This window comes from Boleophthalmus pectinirostris, unplaced genomic scaffold, assembly GCF_026225935.1.
Source record: "Boleophthalmus pectinirostris isolate CB_2022bp ecotype Guang Dong unplaced genomic scaffold, ASM2622593v1 HiC_scaffold_20, whole genome shotgun sequence".
NCBI lineage: Eukaryota > Metazoa > Chordata > Actinopteri > Gobiiformes > Gobiidae > Boleophthalmus > Boleophthalmus pectinirostris.
The window spans coordinates 9,835,942-9,856,504 of record NW_026571153.1 but is presented as its reverse complement, the minus strand read 5'-3'; the positions used below and the strand labels follow the sequence as shown (position 1 = coordinate 9,856,504).

At 39.6% G+C, this 20,563-nt stretch overlaps 2 protein-coding genes across 7 annotated transcripts in view; one reads left to right on the top strand and one right to left on the bottom strand.

Annotated features, from left to right (window-relative positions):
- The window catches only part of mllt3 (MLLT3 super elongation complex subunit), a 34,676-nt gene extending 28,381 nt beyond the window's left edge, over window positions 1-6,295 (bottom strand). For 4 of the 5 annotated variants that reach the window (XM_020936404.2, XM_055156066.1, XM_055156065.1 and 1 more), the window contains exons 1-2: window positions 3,233-6,285; window positions 2,488-2,668 (exon numbers count right to left, since the gene is read on the bottom strand). In XM_020936404.2, the coding sequence (XP_020792063.1) occupies window positions 2,488-2,668; window positions 3,233-3,244 (193 nt within the window). In that variant the 5' untranslated portion in view covers window positions 3,245-6,285. Of the gene's footprint in view, window positions 1-2,487; window positions 2,669-3,232 lie in introns of all 5 variants that reach the window. The other variant, XM_055156064.1, reaches the window with a different exon arrangement.
- focad (focadhesin) overlaps window positions 5,079-20,563 on the top strand; it is a 32,444-nt gene continuing 16,959 nt past the window's right edge. The window contains exons 1-11 of one of the 2 annotated variants that reach the window (XM_020936403.2): window positions 5,079-5,118; window positions 8,383-8,454; window positions 8,895-8,969; window positions 9,073-9,227; window positions 9,374-9,472; window positions 13,209-13,310; window positions 14,756-14,978; window positions 15,979-16,188; window positions 16,702-16,789; window positions 17,602-17,795; window positions 18,495-18,755. In XM_020936403.2, coding sequence (XP_020792062.2) covers window positions 8,401-8,454; window positions 8,895-8,969; window positions 9,073-9,227; window positions 9,374-9,472; window positions 13,209-13,310; window positions 14,756-14,978; window positions 15,979-16,188; window positions 16,702-16,789; window positions 17,602-17,795; window positions 18,495-18,755 — 1,461 coding nt within the window. In that variant the 5' untranslated portion in view covers window positions 5,079-5,118; window positions 8,383-8,400. Of the gene's footprint in view, window positions 5,119-8,382; window positions 8,455-8,894; window positions 8,970-9,038; window positions 9,228-9,373; window positions 9,473-13,208; window positions 13,311-14,755; window positions 14,979-15,978; window positions 16,189-16,701; window positions 16,790-17,601; window positions 17,796-18,494; window positions 18,756-20,563 lie in introns of both variants that reach the window. The other variant, XM_055156063.1, reaches the window with a different exon arrangement.

The following is a 20,563-nucleotide window of genomic DNA, read 5'->3' as shown; positions in this document are numbered from 1 at the left end:
TGCTCGCAGGCATTAGGCTAAATGAACACAGGAGAGGGCTTCCACCGTGATGCATGCCCCCGGTCCACGCCAAAAAGTGCTTCTTCTCATCTTTTAAGTGTCACTTTCCGCCTGCCATGAATCACGCACTCACGGAGATTTAAACAGCATTTTTAAACCAGAGCTGGTTTTAAAGCTGCAGGAGGCAATATATTACCCACTCGGTTGGACTTGACTAGGCTTCCAACTGAATTTACGAGTATATGGTTTCAAATGTCTTCTCAGTTAAATTTAAGATGATGTTTCTTTGACAGCTCAGAAAAACTAAGAATAACAAAGATGCGTTACTTCAGAAAAACATGTGTGAAAGCCACTTCAAACATAACAACAGAAGTTAATGTAAAATGAAAACCATAAAAACAAAGAAAACAAAATCATTTAAGAATTCTATAAAAGACAACACTGATTTTTTAAGTCAAAGAAATTAAAAAATAAATAAAAACAAAGTGAATTCTCTCCAAATTTTCCACTTTACATTCTGGGTTTTCCAAGGCATGAACCCCAATTTGTCAGTACAGTAGCTCTGAGGCACTATTTGCTCTGCACCAATCAAAGAGAAAAGTTTGTACTTTACTGCCCCCTGCTAATTCAAGTTAAAATAATAGTAGTTGCCAGTCACATAAGAGTATTCATAAAGTGTCAGTAACCTGGTGTCAGTCAAAGCACAGTGGCTACCCTTCCTGTTCACTGCAGCACAGGTTGGAGCTAATAAAACCGGAGCTCATATAAGGTCCGTGGCCCACAGCTGAGTGAGCACTATGGGAGCACTTTATTATTCCTTCTGCCGTCATCTTTTATTTCACATCATAATCAGAGCGCGCACGCTTCCTCTCGCTTCTGCTCTGTATTCATTTGCCATAACGTTTCATATAAAAGTCACTTCACAGCTCAAACTTGGCAGAATTTTGAAAAGAATGACCTTATAAAAACTGCATATAAATTAGAAGAATATTTATATAATACAGGAATAAACTGTTAGCTTATGTCAGCTCAGCCACTATAGGGGTCAGCTCCAGGCACAAGTGAACTCAAGTGTTCCTATTAGAGTGCAAGGTTAATTAAAATCCAGTGGAAATTGCAATTTGAATCGTCGCAATCAGCAAGATTATTTAAGTCCTTTGTGAATACTAGCAAAATATCCGGTCTCCATGGGATCTTATGTAGAAAACCTGCTATGCTTGTAGTTTAGACCTTCACAAAGATGGTCTGAAATGCATGGGTTAATACTTGTGGACTTGATTTAAGATGTGCACAGTGAACTAAAGCTTTGTTTAAAAAGCACAAATTTAATCAGAACTTGTGAAAAAGAGTCTTCTTTGTGTCTTTCCCAACTTACCTTGTGTAGTAAATTGAATTATTACATTTTCTATCCTAAACAAATATTCAATTTTCCAAGATCAAGTCAACAAAATCACATTTCTTATAATATACAAGTAATTTCCCCACAATGATATCTAATGTGTGAAGTTGTAGCAGTGGGTCACATTAAACTCTTGATCAGGATAACAGACTGAAACTCTAACACTAACAGTTCTGCCCAGTCTGCAACAAAAGAGGCAATTATCTATGCAAGACAGTAAAAAACGATTAGAATGCATCACATCAGCAAGTCAAATAAAGATAGGGAGACCAAATTGATTTTAGACGTACAAACTGAAAACTCAACACAAAGACAAACTTTCACAACCTTCATCTATAAAAACTATGCTTTAGAATTACAACTTCTCTGACAAAAAAACACCAACAGTTAATTTACTTAATTTAAAAACATGATTTGTACATTGTGAAATAAAACAGGATTAAAGAACAGTGTACCAAAACATAATCTAGTTCGTAGTTGAGTATTTTTATTTCAAACTTAACACTTCCCAAAACCACTGGCACATGCTGACCTGTTAAAAAGCACAATTACCAATGAAAAACTTTTAAGAATGTCATTAACCTTAACAACATGTAGCTCCACTACTACTCAGAATGGGCCACATGCATGCATTCTTTTGACTTCAAACTTCAAAGACTCCTCTCTCTCTCTCTTTCTCTCTCTCCTTTACTCCCCCTGCTTAAGAAGAAATAATTGGCTACAGTGCTGCAACAATTTCAAAAACATATCAATACACCACGGACTGTTTTGCCAAAGCGCGACAAGGCTCCACTCTCTATGCAATGGTAGTCAATGTCCTCGGTGATGCAACCCCATGGACACATTCAACAATCTCCCTCCATCATCCTGCAATAGATTTCCATGCTATGACAACAATGCTGAAAAGTGAGCCAGAGTGAGTGGATAAATAGGTTCTAAAGCAACTGAATAAGCAATGGTCCTCTCAGGTCATATAGGTCAGTGCTAACAGCCTGCCCAAGGACAACTGTTCCAAATCATCTCTCTCACAGCTGTAATGCAAAACAACAAAATAAACAGCATAAAAAAGGAACAATCGTCATCCTTACCTCTTTTTGGTTTGGGGAAACTTTCGTGAAGGTGAAAAACCACTTTCTCCACAAAGTGCTGGATGTTGCTGTGCCCCGGACCGCGCACAAACACCATCCAGTCGTGGGTGAAGCCTTCCACAGTGGGTTTCTTCCGGACCTGGGCTCGATGACCAAGTTCTAGTTTCACCTGGACAGCACCCTGGAAATGCGAATGGAAAATGAGCTGCAGAGAAATGCCACATTCTGAATAGATTTTAAGGTATGGTTGAGAAGCATGATGGACATGGATACCATAGTTCTACTTATTAGGTTAGGAAAAAAAAAACTGTAGTAAACTGTCTATGATTAAGACAAGTTATCGTAAATGGAAAATGGGAATTAATAAATGCAATGTTCTGCTGTGTCCGAAATGACTGAAGGGGCTGCAAGGAAATCACTCCAAAAGTTGACGTACATGAAGTACAGTAGGCTATGCACAGCCCCAAACAGTAAAATGCTAATAAAAGAAACGTAAACAGCGTAAATCCGGGGAAGTTGTTAAAAAGTCCACGGTGCACATGTAAAAAATAGATCCCCTTGCAGACACTCGCACGCATGTATCGGCTCAAGCTAGCAGCGCCGTTTGCAAATCCTCTTTAGTAAAAAAAAAAAAAAAAAAAAAAAAAAAAATACACAAGAGTCCACGGTTTGCAGCGAAGCAGCAAAATGTCCCGATAGTCCACGAAGCCAGGCGGGAAAGCATGGCGCACGGAGGGTAACTTACCGAGCCGGCCATCCTCGAGGCCCTGCGTTACTGTTATTTCATGGAGAATTAGTTTGGAACAAGAGCAGAGGTGAGTACAGTTTGCCTATGACGGCGGACATGGTTCTCCTGGACTCAAGTCACACTCAAGACTTTCAAAGCCTCACCGGCGGTCACATCCCCGACACCACGAGGACTGCTTCCGGCGCGGCTTTTCACAATAAAGCAAACTACAACACAAACTACAAACAAACACGTGGAGAAATATTGGGAAGGAGTACCGAGGAGGCAGTATGTCTACATGATTTAATGTTATGAAAACGAAAATATTAATATCATTCAGAACTGCCCAATATTGATCTAGAGACAAGGAGAGCATTATGTGGTTGTATTTGAAAGGTGCACTCGCCCATTCTGGAGGAGGGTCAGCAACCTGCTTGTCTCCTTGTAAATATTCCTTGATCCCACAGATGGCATTAAACTTTACATCCCTTTTATTAGAGATGTCTGACCTGTAACTTGGTATAGTTTCTACTTGTCTTCATGGAGATAGATAAGCAGGGGCAAACCATGGGGCAAAGTAACCCTCCACCAGAAAAGGTACACTAACCTGTAGGCTATGTTAAATATTTCTGTAATTACTGGACATAATCATATAAAACTGGCCAAATGTTTAACATATGTAACCACAGAACAGTAAGGGAAAAGTATTAATTTACTGTCAAGAAACATTCAATGCCACCACTGTACTGTACTGTATTTCATTATTTCTTTACAAAATTGTTATCGCCTGTACAGGATGTTGGGCTGGCAGCTGCTTCCAGTGAAAATGATGACATGACATTACAAAATATTGAGAATGCGCTTATTATGTGATATTAGTCTATTATTACCATAGCCTGTGATTTAATGTATTTTTTGTCAAGAAACTTCAGACAATAAGCTGCTCAACTGACTGCATTTATGGTTGAGGGTGAGATTGACCTACTCAAACATTTTGGGAAATTTTGCCTTATGCCAAGTGGAATTGTATTGTGTGATATTGGAGAGTAAACAAACGCTGGCAAACAAAACATAGAAACAACGCCTACAAAAGTATATTTGCTCATGGGGTTGGTACATAAAGTCCATGTTGCTCTTTTAAACATAGTTTCGGAGCCCTTTAATTGTTAAGGGAGAAAGTTGTGGTTTCCGCTCACTCTGTGGTAGAATCCGGGTAACTTTACATAAATAAAGGTGTAACGCACGCGCAGTGTGGGGGCTGCGGGCAGAGCACGAGTCGATAAGAGCCAATCAGGACGCAGCAGACTGGTTCAGTGATCCAATCAGACAGACACGTCTCTGCTGTAATTGTGTTGCCTTCATTTCTCTCGGGGGACCCCGGTGAATGAAGCATGTGTTAGCAGTTTAGGCAGTGTTGTTCTCAGGTAGCCCACAGTGCCCACTAAGCTGTTTTGTTCAAAATATGTCTGCCATAAATTGTAAACCACATTTCACACGCTCTTATAGCTTAATGTGCACGTGTGCTGTAAAAGACCGTGAGATATAGATTGGTCATAGATTATCAGGTCTGTGATGGATAAGCACAGTACAGTGTTTATTCACTGTACAGTACATGCTCATATCTTCCTCATATTTGCATGTTTCAATCGTCCACGTGTTGTGTACCTTTGCCCACTCCGCCTTGTACAGGGCTTGAAATATTAGACGTAACCGGCTTTCATCATAAATTGTATATTAAGTAAAACACATGTGTCACGAATTGCCCTAAAACACGTGTAAAACAAAAATATATTTGTATTTTTTTATTTTTACTGCGTGACTAATTATGATTCGCGCGTATGTATTTTGGTCCTCTCCGCTCGCCATACAGTTGTACCGCTATCCGCAGACTTTGGATGAAGGAGGTAAAACTTTGAGCTCCTCTCACCGACTATATAATTTATGATTGTTATAATTATTTAAGTACCGTGACCCTGGGCTGTCTTCACTACGAAATACTTTCCGATCGTTTTTAATTCAACACATAAGCTAAAACAAACACATTATTACGCTGTAGCTACTATTAGCTGTTTGCTAACTGCAGAAAGTTGCTCAATTTTAGTCCAGTGTAGCCCAAAGAAATGTTATTTACTCATGTTCCAGCATGTGTTTGCTTTGTTGTGTGGTGTTACTAAACTGCATATTCCTTGAAGTTGTGTTATTGGAAAATTAACCACATAATAGTTATACTGAGAAAAGAACACTGAACTTCTAGTAGATAAACAAAGCTCTATCTTAAATTTCCAGGTTACATATTGCACATTTTTGATCAATATTAGTCCTGTAGGAGCTGTTTTGTGTCTTCCATATCATGTCATTGTCTACAGTCATATAATATTGGACATTTTGGACATTTGAGACATTACTTTTTCTAGTATACTGAAGAAACCAACTATTCTTATTGTAATTGTCACCCTGTACATCCTCCTTTAAAAAAAACTTTATGTGTTGTTTGTCAGATAGTTGATCAGACACTTTCTTTTGCTGGAGCAATCTGGAGTTTCCTCTTTGACATGAAGGCTTGTTGCACGTAAAAATCCTTGAAAAGTACCACCACACGCCTGTTTGGCATGTGCAGTTAAACCAGTCCTGGGTCCATTCTAAAGCCCTTGTCCACTCAACACTGTTCACGCTTTGTCCTTTTGTTCTATTCCTAATGCAGACCTAGCAGTACAGGCTGGTTCATATTGTGTGGCTGTAAAGTAAAAATGTTGTCGAACCCACTGGAACACAACCTAGATTCTAAAAAACAAAGATATTAATATTAATATATCTTGGGGTAAGTTGCAACATGAAATGACATTTTTAGTTTGGCAAAGCAAAACCATATTGTGTGAACTATTTACATTCTAAACTTGTCAAATTGGCTCTACATTAGCTTATATTGGCGAGTTAAAAGACAAACATAAACATATGTTTCAGAAAAAAATAAAAAGTTGAATGTCATATGTGTTGGTTCTGGTGGCTTACCCGTGTCTCCACGAGGTTGCGTGTAGCAATGGCAGCAGTACACAGTGTTCGGACCAGGTGGCTGGACAGTACAGCACAGCACTATGGCTTATCAGTGAGATAACAGTGGGGGGTTAGTGGGCGAGCGCGTGTCTATGGGGAGGAGGTCGACCACACCAGGCTCATATTGCTACTGTTTTTAGTAATCTAAGAGCATTATATCAGTTTACAAGCCTCTTAAACAAACTCCTGACTGTAAACAGTATTTGATACTGTAGGGTGAAGATGTTATGACTTCATGAAGCCTGATAATGCATTTCTGCGTATTTAATAATTTTTTTTGTTAGAATTTAGGGGAAAGGCTACCCATTTGTTTGTTTTTTACACATGTGGATGGATTTCATTTTGTAGCTCTACTCTTAATTGCTTACATTTTGATTCATAGACATGTTAATGAGAAAATGTTCCATCTCAACTTGTATATAAAAAAAGCAAAAGAAATACATCATCTGTTATTCTGTTGTCTGCGCTTGAATATCATTTTGCAAATAGGTCAAATGAGTTCAGTATAGTACCATTGACTAAAAGTACAAGGCAACACTCAAGGTTACACTCTAACTAAATATCAACCTACCATTTTACTCTGAACTGATATATTTAAAAATATACATATATACTGTCTGAACAGAGAGCTAAGATAGCTAGTTATTAACTTTTTGATCACACTTTTAAACGTAAATGCAAGTTGAGCTTATTCTGAACTCATTGTCAAGTAAGATTCTTAATTGCCATAGAGATGTTTTGGCCTTGTCTGAAATGCTCCACAGTATTTCATTATTTTAAACCAGCAATCAAATACATATATTGCTGTAGAAAATATCTTGAAAAACCATTGTCCAATGTTGTTGAAATCCTATCTCCATAAATCTGGAGTTCTGGACCTGTAACTTGGACTGGAGGGCTAAGTTCTGGATCATATAATACCAAACTGTGGAACATTCTTTGTCAAGCAATAATATCTCCATGGGCATGACCTGGTGACGTACCCTCCACCAGAAGTGTTACATAGTTCTGTCCTATCCTCATATCAGTGTTTTGCTTATGGACTGGATTGTGTTTTTGAAGTTAGAAATACCATATGCCATATTCACTCGTCCTAAATGGACCTTAGAGGATACAGGGTCTACACTGTGCACAGAGGCAGGTGTGTGGGGCGCTCTCGTGGGAGGGCAGGCCTGTGATTGCCTCAGGGCTCTAACATGGTAATCCGGATGTGGTTTTGCTTTGCAAGATTCCCAGTACTTAAAAGAGAAACAGAACACAATACTTGCATGCTTCTAATGTGTTCTTAATAGAGGATTTGGGTGAATCTCTTGCATTACAGAAAAAAACAAAAGGAATTCCAATCATGTTGAGGCTGCCTGTAGCACCACCACCACTACTACTACTTCTACTTCTGCTGCTAACTTGTACTATTATACTGATACTACAGCTACACGAATATCTTCAATATTACTCCCAACTTTTTACGCCCAACATTTTTACTTCACCTAACTGAAGTATAAAAAGAATGCCATGGAGTTTACTTTATTTCACTGTATAGATTTAAAAGAAAGTGCTTGCAATCCCAAATTCTTCCCAGAAATCGTCTTTTAACTTCCGTAGCAGCTGTGTATTCTGAAACAACTGGTGGTCTGCTGTAAACCATATTGTCTGACCTAATGAGACAACATGAGATGGGCGGGTGCGCGGCTTAGCACCCTGTGACCTCATCAGCAAGCTGGTCTACTCTCCTGACTGGTAAATAATTTAATGCAGAATTATGTCCATGGCTCCTCCAGGTCAATAATGTGATAACTTTGCCGGGATAGATTTTCAAAGGGGCCGAGAATACCTCCAAGCACTGCCTTTCCTCTCCGTTAGGAACAACAGGTGGCTGCATCGCTGAACTGGTGTTTCAAAGCCACACTGACTGATATGTGATAGTCTTGAGTTGAATGCAAGGGTATCACTGAGCGCGAGCTTCAAAAATGTCTTTCAAAATTCGAACAAAACGACTGAAAGACATGCATGTGCCGCTGTTATCGCGTATTGTTTGGATGGTCACAGTCTGATAATGTGGCCAGATGTCAGAGTAAACTAATGCTAACCGTATGCTGTTGGGTATTTCTGTTTTTCAGGCATGACCAGCACAAATAATGGAGAATTTGAAGACACGATTTGATTTTCCCAACCCAGTCATACAAGCTCAGGTAGGATTAAGAAACGCTCTAGTGGAAAAGTTTTTATTATAGCTTTTATTCTAAATAGACAATATTTCATCTTGTCTTTATGTGTGTAAAGAATTTAGTTTTTGTATATGCACAACATGAAGTTCAAGAAGGATTATTTATAGATATGGAATCGTCAGTGGCTATGTTCACATGCACACCAATATTTGATTTATTATCTGATTTCTGAACTTTTAAGATGATTTAAATGACATGTAAAAAACAAAATCTGGTGTGAGTAACCAGAGTCACCATGATCAGAAATAAATCTGATAATTTAGTTGTTTTACACGTCATTTTAATAATAATATATATGTGAAAATCTGATATTAATCTGATTTAGAGTGTGTATTTAACCCCAGCCACTGGTACAGATACAAAAACTATTCCTCTTTTTCATGTGCTTATGTGTTTTGTTGTAGAATGTGCGAAATCTTGTTGCTGCTGTTCTCAAGGAAAAAGGGCAGAACAGACAAATTAGTCAATCCTCCAGTCAGGTGAGTTTTTTTTTTTTTTTTTTTTTTTTTAAGAAGAAATGTTCCTATTCAGTGTTTCTTTACACTCAGGGACATTACGGGATGTTGTGTGTTGTCTGATCAGGGCCCTGCGTTGGAGACCCTCTGGCAGCAGTGTTCTGGTGAGAATGACCTGGTGCGGAGCGTGTGCTGTGAGGCCCTGGTCCTTCTGGTGGAGCAGGGACACGCAGATCTGCAGTATGTGCTCAACGGAGTCCTCAACCTCCTGCCCTCTGCCAGGTGCACAAACACTACACTGTACACATACAAATATACACAAATAATGCATTGTCAGCTTTTGCATAGTTTTTAAATTCAATACATGCTGCTAATCTTTATTCTACATTTAAGTCCAGTTGAAAAAATGTGCTTGTCTTTGGTCTCAGAAATGTCCAGGGGCTGATAAAGGTGACTGGCCAGTTGTTGCAAATGCAAGCGGACCAGAGAGACCCCAGTAAACCGTTCACCTGTCCGTACTCAATCAGGTCAGTCCCATAGTAATGTGTTTTTCATACTAATAGACATTTCACTTTTAGAATATGCATGAGAGCCACTTTTAGCCTCAAGCTTTGTATTGTAAATAATTATCCAAATATTGTAATCCATTCTAATATTTGTATGACATGTTTTCCTTTGATGTTTTGTACGATGCAGATATTGATCACAGAAGAGGCTTTTGTCTGGACTCTAGTCTTGTCTGTTTGTTTGTCTAGCCGTAGTAACAGTAGTGCTGCTGTGTCAGACTGGCCGGTTGAATACTGTGACCCCCCCTCCTCTTGTCCTCCTGCTAGCTCAGACCGCCACCTCTGCCAGGATCCCAGGGCCTCCTTAATCAGTTCCAGCGGGTGATAAAAAAGCCTAAGCCCCTCCTGCCTGCTCCCTCTCTCTGGACCTCTGATACTCTTACCTCTTTTTTTTTCTTGGACCCGTCTTATCCAGTGCGTCTCTGTTCCCTCTCGCGTCTCTCCTTCCTTCCCATTGTCCCTTCCCTTCTCATTCCATCTTCATCTGTGTCTGGGTGTCTGTGGCTGTCTGGCGGAGTGCCCCTCCCTGAAGGGAAGATGAATGTGCAGGGGGCAGCGGGGTGGCGGCGTTGGCCTGGCAGCCTGGCCCTTCATTGGCTCCTCCGGCCCGGGCACTGCTGGGTAACTGTAAGTGCTGCGGGATTAATGGAGGGTGCACACTGGTGCCCATTGTTGACCGTCTGCTCAGCGCTGCCCCATGCAATCTGCCGCGAAGAGCACATCGACTTTAGCCCTCAGCGGGATCAGGGCCGGACCACGGCTGTGGCCAGTCTGTCTCACTGTCTTTGGGCTTTCTTAAAAACATAACATGGACTTCAGACGTAACATTGGGCTGTAGGCGTTGTTCCATCTTGTGTTCATTGTGACAACTCAAGTTACTGTCCTACAATAAAAACAAGACTTTGAAATCTTGTATCCAATTTAGCTTTTACAAAATCTAATTAAACAAAGTGATGTGTCTTTCTCACTACTCTTTAGTCTGTGGCCAAACAAAGCAAAATGGATTCATATGGACTGAATGGTTAATGCAGTCATAATGTTTTAAAGTCCTGCGTAATGGGCAGATTTTAGAGTTGTGTGTACTTAAAGGGACACATTACGTAAAACCATGTTGTTTTTTGATTAATGATTTTTCTATTGACCTGCATTTGAGGCGTAAGTGCTCAGAAATCTTTCATTTACACCTGTCCTCTATCTCCTCTCACTTCTCTGTACTTACTTGGAATTATTCAAAAAATTCTGTCTCCAGATCTGACGTGTAGGGTCCAAAGATGTCTCGGAATTATTTTTCAACTCTTCAGTTCTGCACTTTTGGACAGGAGGATGATCAGCCTGTTCCTATTATGAAGCCATTTTAGATCAGTATTGTTGTTTACAATGAACAAAATGTTAAACAAGGATTTATACATTTATCACTGAATACCTTCCTATCCAAACATATTTTTATAATAGCGTATGCACTTGTTTGGTTCAGGCATAATTGCTCCTGGCCTGTTGGTGAACTTGGAGTTGAACGATAAGGGAACTGGCTCTGTCTACACTTCCTGCCTCCTTCTTTGTCCACTTGCCTGAAGGTGGGGAAGGCCTGGGGGGGTTCTGAAGGATGAGAGGTGCAGAGGAGCTGAGGGGGAACCTGAGGAGAGGGGACGAGATGGTCAGACAGATTACATCTCCAGCAGACAAAGGGGAGGGGGCTAGTTTAGGTCTGGGCCACTGCACAGGCATTGACACGTTAGCCTCTGTAGCTTCCGTCTCACATGTGTGGTGATGGATCGATACCATTGCTAAGTATAACCGCCGGATCACCTTCTGACCCATTTTAAGTGACCCCAACTTGATCAGAGCAGAAGCCAAACAGCTCTTCACCTTGGATTTGACCCCAGTGTTTGTGTGCTGCTAATGGCTTGGCAAATTAGCAAAGTTGATGGTCATGGTTTTTGCCTTGTGTTTACACTGAGCGGACAGGCTGGTCAACACAACCAACAGGTCTAAAAGGGGTTTCATTTGTTATAAAGGACAGTTTTAAAAGATCTTCCGGAAATCTGGAGGATGTTCGAACAAATCCTGCAGGTAGTAGTACTTTTTTAGAAGAGCATTTTAAATTATTTGCTTAACCCTTGCCCGAAATCTTGGAATCAATATTCAATCTTAACTATATTAAAAACAGTATTGAAAGTAGATACTCATTTGTACAAGTATTGATCACACTTTCGTATTCATTACATCAAAATTGTAATGCTGGAACCAGGACCAGAACAGGACCAAACTAATTCTTCATTTGGATTTAAACCAGAAAAGGTGTGAACAGACTAAATATACAAATCAAAACATCTCTCTTGTAAATGTCTTGAGGTTGTGCTATAACAAAATTGTTATAAGACCCAGGGTTCCCACGGTCATGGAAATCCTGGATAAGTCATGGAAATTGAAAATGACATTTTCTAGGCCTGGGAAAGTCATGGAATTTTGTAAATTCAATTAAAGTTTTGGAAAAGTCATGGAATTTTAGAATCTCTTTCACACCACTACAGCATTCTCTTAAGTTCTCATTAGTTTATTATGATTATTTCTGAACGTATATGCATTTTGTTTAAAAGAGACGACAATAAGTGCACTGACAGTAGGGATGTAACAATAACCGAAATATTTTGATATTCGTATCGCCTGAAGACTCACAATAATATTGAGAGCTGTCACAATATATCGAATTTTAAGTTCCTTTGCTTAAATGCGTTGTTCTTTAGTAGGAACAGCTACTAAACATCGGGAACTACATATCCCATGATTCATTTCAGCACAGACAACATGAAGAAATATGGTTTTACTTGATTATACTATATATTATACTATATACTATCTTGTCAAGGTATTTTAAAAGCAAAAAAGTGTCCTATCTAGAATTATATTTGACACTCCAAATTATAATAAATATCCTACCGTGAGATGCATATCGTGATAATATCGTACTGAGAGATTTGGATATTGTTAAATCCCCAATTGTCAGTATTTTGAACGTTAAAAAACTATGATACCAAATCATAAGGTGAGTGGAAAGAGTTATCATTTCATATTTAGACCTAAAAGTCTGATCAATCCTACACATGTAGGTTCTGTAAAGTCATGGAAAATTAACTTTAGGTCATGAAAAATCATAGAAAAATTTTGAAATTTTGTCAGTGAAAAAGAGTGGGAACCCTGATAGAGCTTTTTGCCTGGAAGCGAAATCTAGATTGAAATTTTAGCATTGGTGCAACACTAGAAGAGTAACAAATAGCAGTATCGGAATCAATGCATCCCTCATTAGAACTTCTTACAACCTTTCACCAAGGCATTGACTGTATATTGCAACATATTAAACTGAACTCTCCTAAATATATATTTTTGCTCTTGATAACTGCGACTACATACCTACTTTTAATTAAATCATTAAACCATGATTTTTTTTTCTGTTCATGGACATGTAGCAAAGCCTCTTTTATGAAAGTAGAGTTTGACTACCCACAAAAACAACATGTGTGCCAAGCTTAAAACTCTGTTGGTTAGTAAGGCTCTTTCCACTATGTTTAAAAACCTGTACCAGTCCCAAGGTGAACGCCTCATCTATATTTATGTCCTGCATTTCCTGAATATGGGTTTGAATTGTGGCTGTGGATCCCAGTGTGAACATGGCCTCTGCTCTGTCCCTGTTGTGTTGCAGGAGTAGCCCACATCCATACATCACAGCTCTGGAGAACCGCGAGGACTGCTGGGCCGCTCTGCTCGTGGAGATTGATGACTTCATACGACGAGCCGTTGACAGGCAAGTGCAGCCGCGGCAACGGAAGCCTTGAACCCACCTTCCAACCACTCCCTCCCGCTCCGCATGAATCTTAAACGCCATCTGCAAAGAGCGCAGCCTGACATATAACTCACTAGCCACCTGTCTGAGAATAATGTGAAGTAATTGAATGTACAGGCAGAAGCAAAAGAGCATGTGAGAAATGAGGTTACTCTGCAAGGACCATGTGAGTTTTAGGGAGGTACTGACTGCTGTTATTAATGGCAAAACTACATTCAACACTGATATTAACCTGAAATGAAAGCTGCACTATGTAACTTTTCTAGTGGAGGTTCTGATAACCAAGCCAGGCTGGTGCCACCTAGTGCCTCCACTCAGTTTAATTTCTCTCCAGCGCCTAGGTCAGGAATCGGAATACACTAGATCAGGGGTCTTCAACCTTTTTCCTCCGGTGAACAACCTTTACAAAACAAAAATGCCAGAGAGCTACTCATTTTACCGACTGCAGTTAGATAAAACATCAAATATAAACCATTATTTATTTATGAGTACACAAAATCAGGCATCAAAATGATAGTTTTACAATTAATAATTAGCAATAGACATTTAATTCATCAAATTTGAATTATTCAGGACAGTACATGTAATTCAGAAATCCCTTGGCGAGCTACTTGAAAGGGGGTGGAGAACTACTGGTAGTTCCTGAGCTACAGGTTGGAGATGCCTGCACTAGACATTTTGCAAGAACCCTGGAAGTGCGAGTCTGGGCACCAGCCAATCAGCAAAGAACCATACGTTGTGTGTTGGCAACAATTCCCAAGATCGAGGATTTAAAGCTGGAACAAAGAGAATGTTTGGTGAATTTAACAGGGGGATAGATGTTATTACCCTTCTTCCTTCAGGATTAGGGAAAAACTTAATATACCAGTTACCCCTGTTAGCAGCGCATTACATACGCCACAACCAAATAGCAGCGATTGGTTAAATAAAAAAGTACCTGCCTACCGTCGAGTGAACGAATTCTAATGCCGCGAGGTCAGACGGTTTCCACGAAGTGAAATCTAACCTGCTTCTTCCAGTTCCACAGTATTTATTGTGGAGACAAATAGATCTTTGGAAAGGTCACCACTCATAGTAAGAATAAATGTTTGTCCCATGTATTTTTGAGTAATGCCACAAATTGGAACATTCCAGGTAAAGCAATAACATCTCCAGGTGGCAGATACCATCCAGTAAAATTACATAGTGCACCGTTAATCAATAGCACTGTATTTTCTAGACATTGAGAGTATAAGTCAAATGTACAATAGTTCTGTCCATATTTTTTATTTGTCGTATTTTCGTGGTTTGGTTCTATATGCGATTGAAATTAAATTTCCATTTAGCAAACACTGAAAATATTAAACAAGTATGACGTATCTGACCTATATCTTTATGCTAATGAAAGTACCTGTGTTTTGCTCTAGAAATGAGCCAGCTTACATCACCATGCTGGTCCCTTTCCTGCGTTACTTATACTGTGAGCCCCAGAGGCTTTCCCAGCATGCACTTCTGCGACACAATCTTCTTCGGGTTCTCCTTCCTGCGAGCCCAGCTGTCGGAGTTTCTGAGAATAAAGATGAACAGAGCAGCTCCTCAGTGTCTGACAGCCTCCTGCAGTGTCTGTGCCAGCTGGTCTCGCACATGCAGGTACGAGCTTACACAGTGTACACAGGGCCCAATGGCTTTATTTAACTGTAAGTGTATGTGTTTTCAAAGCCCCTTCTGTATGTAGCATCTTCAAAAGTGTTAATTCTTTTTTTTTATGAGGACACTACATTCCCAACATATAATTATAGATTCTCCTTGTTTGTGCCTTCACTACAAAGTATCTATCTGCTAGTGTCCTGTTACTAATACTAGAGCTTTGAAGGTCAGTAACTTTACATTAAGTGTCAAAAAGTAATCAAAAGAGCCGTAGAATAATCTGATAAGATGCTGGGTAACTATGGGTAAATATCACTCTACCAGATATCAATGTAATGACGTGCGAATCTCACAATACAATATTTATTGCAATATTTTCAAGATGTTAATCGACACGCCTTTGGTGCTATGTTACTGTCATAGACCAAAGAAATAAGAAAGAAAAGTTCTTTGTAACAGATCATAACAGATAAGTTTTTCATACTGTCGGCATTGAAATGGAACAAAAGATCATGGATATGATATCACGATATATTTTGGTTATTGTTTCATCCCTACACTCTATAGTTGCAGACTACTTTTGAATTAATACCAAATTTAAACTTTGCATCTTAAATCTCCATTGTTTTAACATCAAGATAGTGAGAGAAATACAGAGGAACCACAGGTTTTACGTACATATACAGCATTTTAAAATGTTAAATAAGTAATGTGCTGATCCAAGCATGTTATGGAACCTTTAAGACCCTGCCCAGACTCATATTTAAGTGTGGTAATAAACTTTGCTTCCAGTCAGTCTTGTTAACCCACTCATAGACTATGTATAGTATGTTTACATGACCTTCAAGCTATGGTGAAACAAGAACTGTCCAAGTTCCAAGGCCTGTATCTACAGAATGAGTTGCTAGTATTACTGCGTTTACTAATTCACTGACCATCACTGTTAGTGCCATTGCCTCACTCATGATAAAATGTATCATAGAATTATATGTATCTTCCTCAGATGGACAGTGTAGAGGCGTTGCTGGAGCTGCAGGCCTTCGTCAGCGCTCTTCTTCAAGGTCTGGCTGGGGCGTCTTCAGAGCGGTGGGAGACAGAGAAGGGTGGACTGCTGCTCCAGCTGCTGTGTGCCTGCCACTGCTGCCTCCACTTACATGGGGACTGTAGACCCATGCTCCAGCTTATACAACAGCTGCTGTCTGCATGTCAACAGGTTTAACACTACGGGTCTTTCAGGCTCTTTTCACACTACTGTCTTATGTTTTCATAATAGACTGCTAAAATGTCATTTCACAAAATTGCACTCTTGTCAAGTATCATTTGACCTGTTTGACTTTTTGAATTCTAGTGTTGATTATTAAGTTGCTGCTGCCATTTTTACATCATTGTTATTGTTAGACGAGATACCATTTGGACTAGATATGAACTTCCTTTTGCACAATACGCAGTTCATGGTGGGTCCATACAGTTTAAGTAAAGCAAATGGACCCATTAATAATGCATTGCAGTCTACTTAACTTCCTGTTTCTCATAGCACACATGGTTGTTGCTTAGACTAAAATGCAAACAATGTATGACTGACTGAAAACAAATCCATATTCAGTATAAATAACAGGGTAAAAAGAGGGTACATATACAGAACACAGATGGCATTGTAATTAAAGCATGCATTCAGATGTATGCAGTGTTCTGATCATTTTGTGACAGTCATGCTATTGTGTTTTAGGAGGTGCCAGTTGACGAGTTGATGATGGGAGTTGCGTTGCTTCTGTTGGAGGCTCCGGCCGCTCAGCAGAGCAGCCTCCTCAGTCTGGGTGAGCATCTATAGGGACCCACTGCAGGCTACATACTGTTCATTATATTCATCAAACTCATGACAGAGTGCTACACAGGCATGCAATTACTCCTGTCTCAACCTGCTCCTACAGGTTCTCCAAACTTTTAATTACAGGCAGCTGCTGAACAGAGGACTATCAGTACCAATCTATATTGCTACAATGTTTTAGTGTCAGTCACTGTATAATCATAAATCACAAGTTGTTTTACTGCACTTTCACTTATAAAAGAAAAAAATTAGGCTCAGAAATGTGCCCATGAATGCATCATATATGTTTCACATCAGGATGAACCAACCATAATGACCATAATTTTGCAATAAACAAGGAATTAATTGATTGATTTTAAAGTAAAACCAGGAAGACTTTTGGCCCATGGCAAGATAGGGAAAGTAGAAGATTTTGATTTAAAACAACTGAGTACAATATTTGACAATGAATAAACACATACAGGTATTCTTTCCTATTATTGACCTGCACTCGTCTAGTGTTTGCCAGAATAATAATAAAAAAAAAAAATACATGTTCGATGCCAGTTGTCCAATTTGTCCAACATGTAACTTAATCATTACATAAATGATGGATGATTAAAATGTACTTGCTTATCTGCATTTTTCTTCCCTCTGTAAGATGCCCTAAGGAAAGAATTTTATGGAGAGCATGTTCGGAAAGAGCATTCAGTGTGCTTAATGCTATCCTCACTGGGCCAGCCAAGACTAGTCCTATACTTTGCCTGGCTATCTTAATGCTAATTAATTAAAATAAACGTTTCTGTCATTTTCCCTGTACAGCTTTAACCCTATCCTCGGAGCATTCAGAGTTCTGTCCGTGGTTGGGTCCGGTCCTGATTCTTCCTGTGCTGCAGCTTCAGTCCTGCCTTGGCCTCACTGAACCTTTGGCGGAGCGACACACACACAAACTCAACCAGCAACTATCTGCCCGCCTGCTCCACAACATCAGCAGGCCCACACAAGCGCCCACACAGGTCTCTGGTTTTCTCACATCCTCTATGTTGGAGTTTCATTCATTCGTAAACCATGATTTATTTTATATTATAAGCATAAGTATAAGATTTTTATCTCTTAAGGATTGCGGTATAACAAGATGGTGAATGTAAAAAATTTTTTGTTGCTGTTACGTTCATCAAATGTTTCAGACTGGCATTCATGGCATATTGGTGTCAGCTTTTGAGACCTACACACAGTTTTGTGATAAACTTGAAGCTGAACTAGAAATCCAGAAATGGTTACTTTCAACTATGTTTACAGCTATTCTTTAAAATGTTCTTAGGCAGTTCAAAGCAGTGCAGTTTTTACAATTAAAGGGGGGCGTATTGTTCTAAATTAACTTAAATGAGCTTCTAACCATGTTCCTCAAAGTTGTATTTTTATTTCATGCATGTTTGAGCAAAAATCCAGTATTGTACTGCATTTGAATCTGTTCATTAAATTTCAGTCTTCATCTTCACCCTATCCCCGCCCCCATTTCTGTAATTAATTGTATTTATTTGAATATTAAGACCTCCTCTCCAGTAAAAAAAAGTCTTCTTTAAACTATCCGTCATATTCTTGAAGGGGCAATGACCTGGACACATGTTTCAATGCAGCCTTTCATGCATTCATTAATCAGTTAAGAAGATATATTTTTATTTTCATTGTGATAATTTTGTCTTTTCTTTACCTAGCATGGCCGTCAGGTGGTTCTGCCCCTCAGCTCCTGGTTCGGTGAGCTCAGCGTGGCCCTCTGCACTCTGCGGACAGTGGCGTCTGATCCTGAGGCTGCGTGCGACTGGCTGCTATCTGTTTCTTCAGCCCTGTCCTCCCGCCTGTCCCTGCCCTCCTCCTTCATCCTCATCGTGAACTACCTCCTGGTCACCAGCCGAGAAGACGTCTGCCAGCTGGCTTTGAACGCTGTCCAGAGCATAGCGTCAGCTGACCCCTCCCAGGTACACCATATGATAGGATTATGATGCTTTAACTTGCTATGAAAATATTTAGAAGGTTGTAGTCTCTTCAATACATCATCTCTTCTTCAGTCTCTACTTCACCTTCCTCAGTACGATATTAGATTAAGGTTAAGGTTAGGGTATAATTTGTCATCTATATTTGACCCATTTGACCCCAATAATACCTTTTAAAAAATTCTTACTGTGAGCCTGGTTGTTTCTCCTGCTTGTCTGCTTGGAGATAAATAAGTTTAATGCCATACTACGGAACATTCCAGGCAAAGTAGGAGAGGAGGAGATGGTGGGCCGTCTACCATAAAAGTTACACCGTGCACCGGGTATGGAGTGAATGGATAATGCTCTGTAAAGCATCTTTGTGACATATGTCTGTGAAAAGAGCTATATAAATAAAAACTTACTTACTTACCTTTAAACTTCATTCAGAAAAATTAAGATAAATATCTTGCAAGCTCTAATTTTCTCTCATCAGTAACTAATATCTGGCAAATCTAAATGTAGAATTAATCTGGACTCAGCAAAGACTAAACAGAAAAAAACTGGGCTTAAACCAGGACAGGACCAGGACAAGTGGGAATGTACCCTGAGTTTGTAGAAAGACATTTTTATCCCATAGTATAATAAGTCTAAACCTTCTCCTTACTTTAGTAATTTGTACTGCTAATGCTTAGTGCTCAGCAACATGAAATCAAACTCCTCCTCTTGAGTCCAGCAGTAGTTTATTATTGTATTGTAGGTGTAGTAGTTTAATGTAATGTGTGCTTAGTGCTGTGGGAGAAATACGAGCGAGTGAGGGTTAAGTGTATTTGCTGGATTCAGTCCAGCATTCTGTCAGGATTGTACTGGTTGATGTAATATTATTGCTGATTTGGCACTCCAAGCGCATTGGTGGACCAAACACAGCTGCAAAAGTCACAGTGTCACCCTGACCACTAATTTGTTCATTGCAGGCAATGACAAGAGAGGACTTGAGTGGTTTATTATTTTGACAAATAAAGCAATGGTTAAGTCAATAGTTTGCATGGTCTTAGCAGTTTAACATTTAGACACGTCACTTGTTTTTGTCTGAAATCCAGAATACACACTTCAGTAGTTTAGGACGTGAGTTGGTCTCCCTGTTTTCAGATGGGTGTGGTTAACAGGTGGATTTGCTAATCAGGGACAGGCATGGTCCGTCCGAATCTGAAAAAATAATAATTAGAAAAATATCGCTGGGGGCTGTAGAATCAGTGAGCGAAAGACTAAATTCTGTTAATCTGAGGCAAAATAAACTTGATTTTATTCGTAAATCTTAGTGACCTTGATTCTTCACTGAAAAAAATTATGATTGCACAAACATATTTGGCCAGCCTTGAGATGCAACATTAAGTGTGAGGGAGAGGCTTATATAACTGTATAAAAACAGCTGAAATAGAACACATTTGTGATGGAAATGTATAAAGAAATGTAAAGAAATCTGGTTTTGGTCCTAACTTTTTATACAATGCTTTCTTTAGTAGAATATGAGGATTACTGGGTAAATGTCTAAACTGTATTTTGTGGGGCTGCACACAGAACACCAGACTGCATTAGCTCCTATGGGACAGCTGATAGTCTGCGCCTCCATAAGATGATGTGAAATATCACACGGAGCTATAAGCTATAAGTGTCTCATTACCAGGGCTCGTTAGACGCGGCGCACTATTCCCCCATTGCGCTTAATTGCTCCCAAAGTGCCACTCGTGCCGCTCCTTTGATGCCGAGGTAGAAGGTTATTGGCATATATGAATCTACAGAATGTCTCGGTGTAG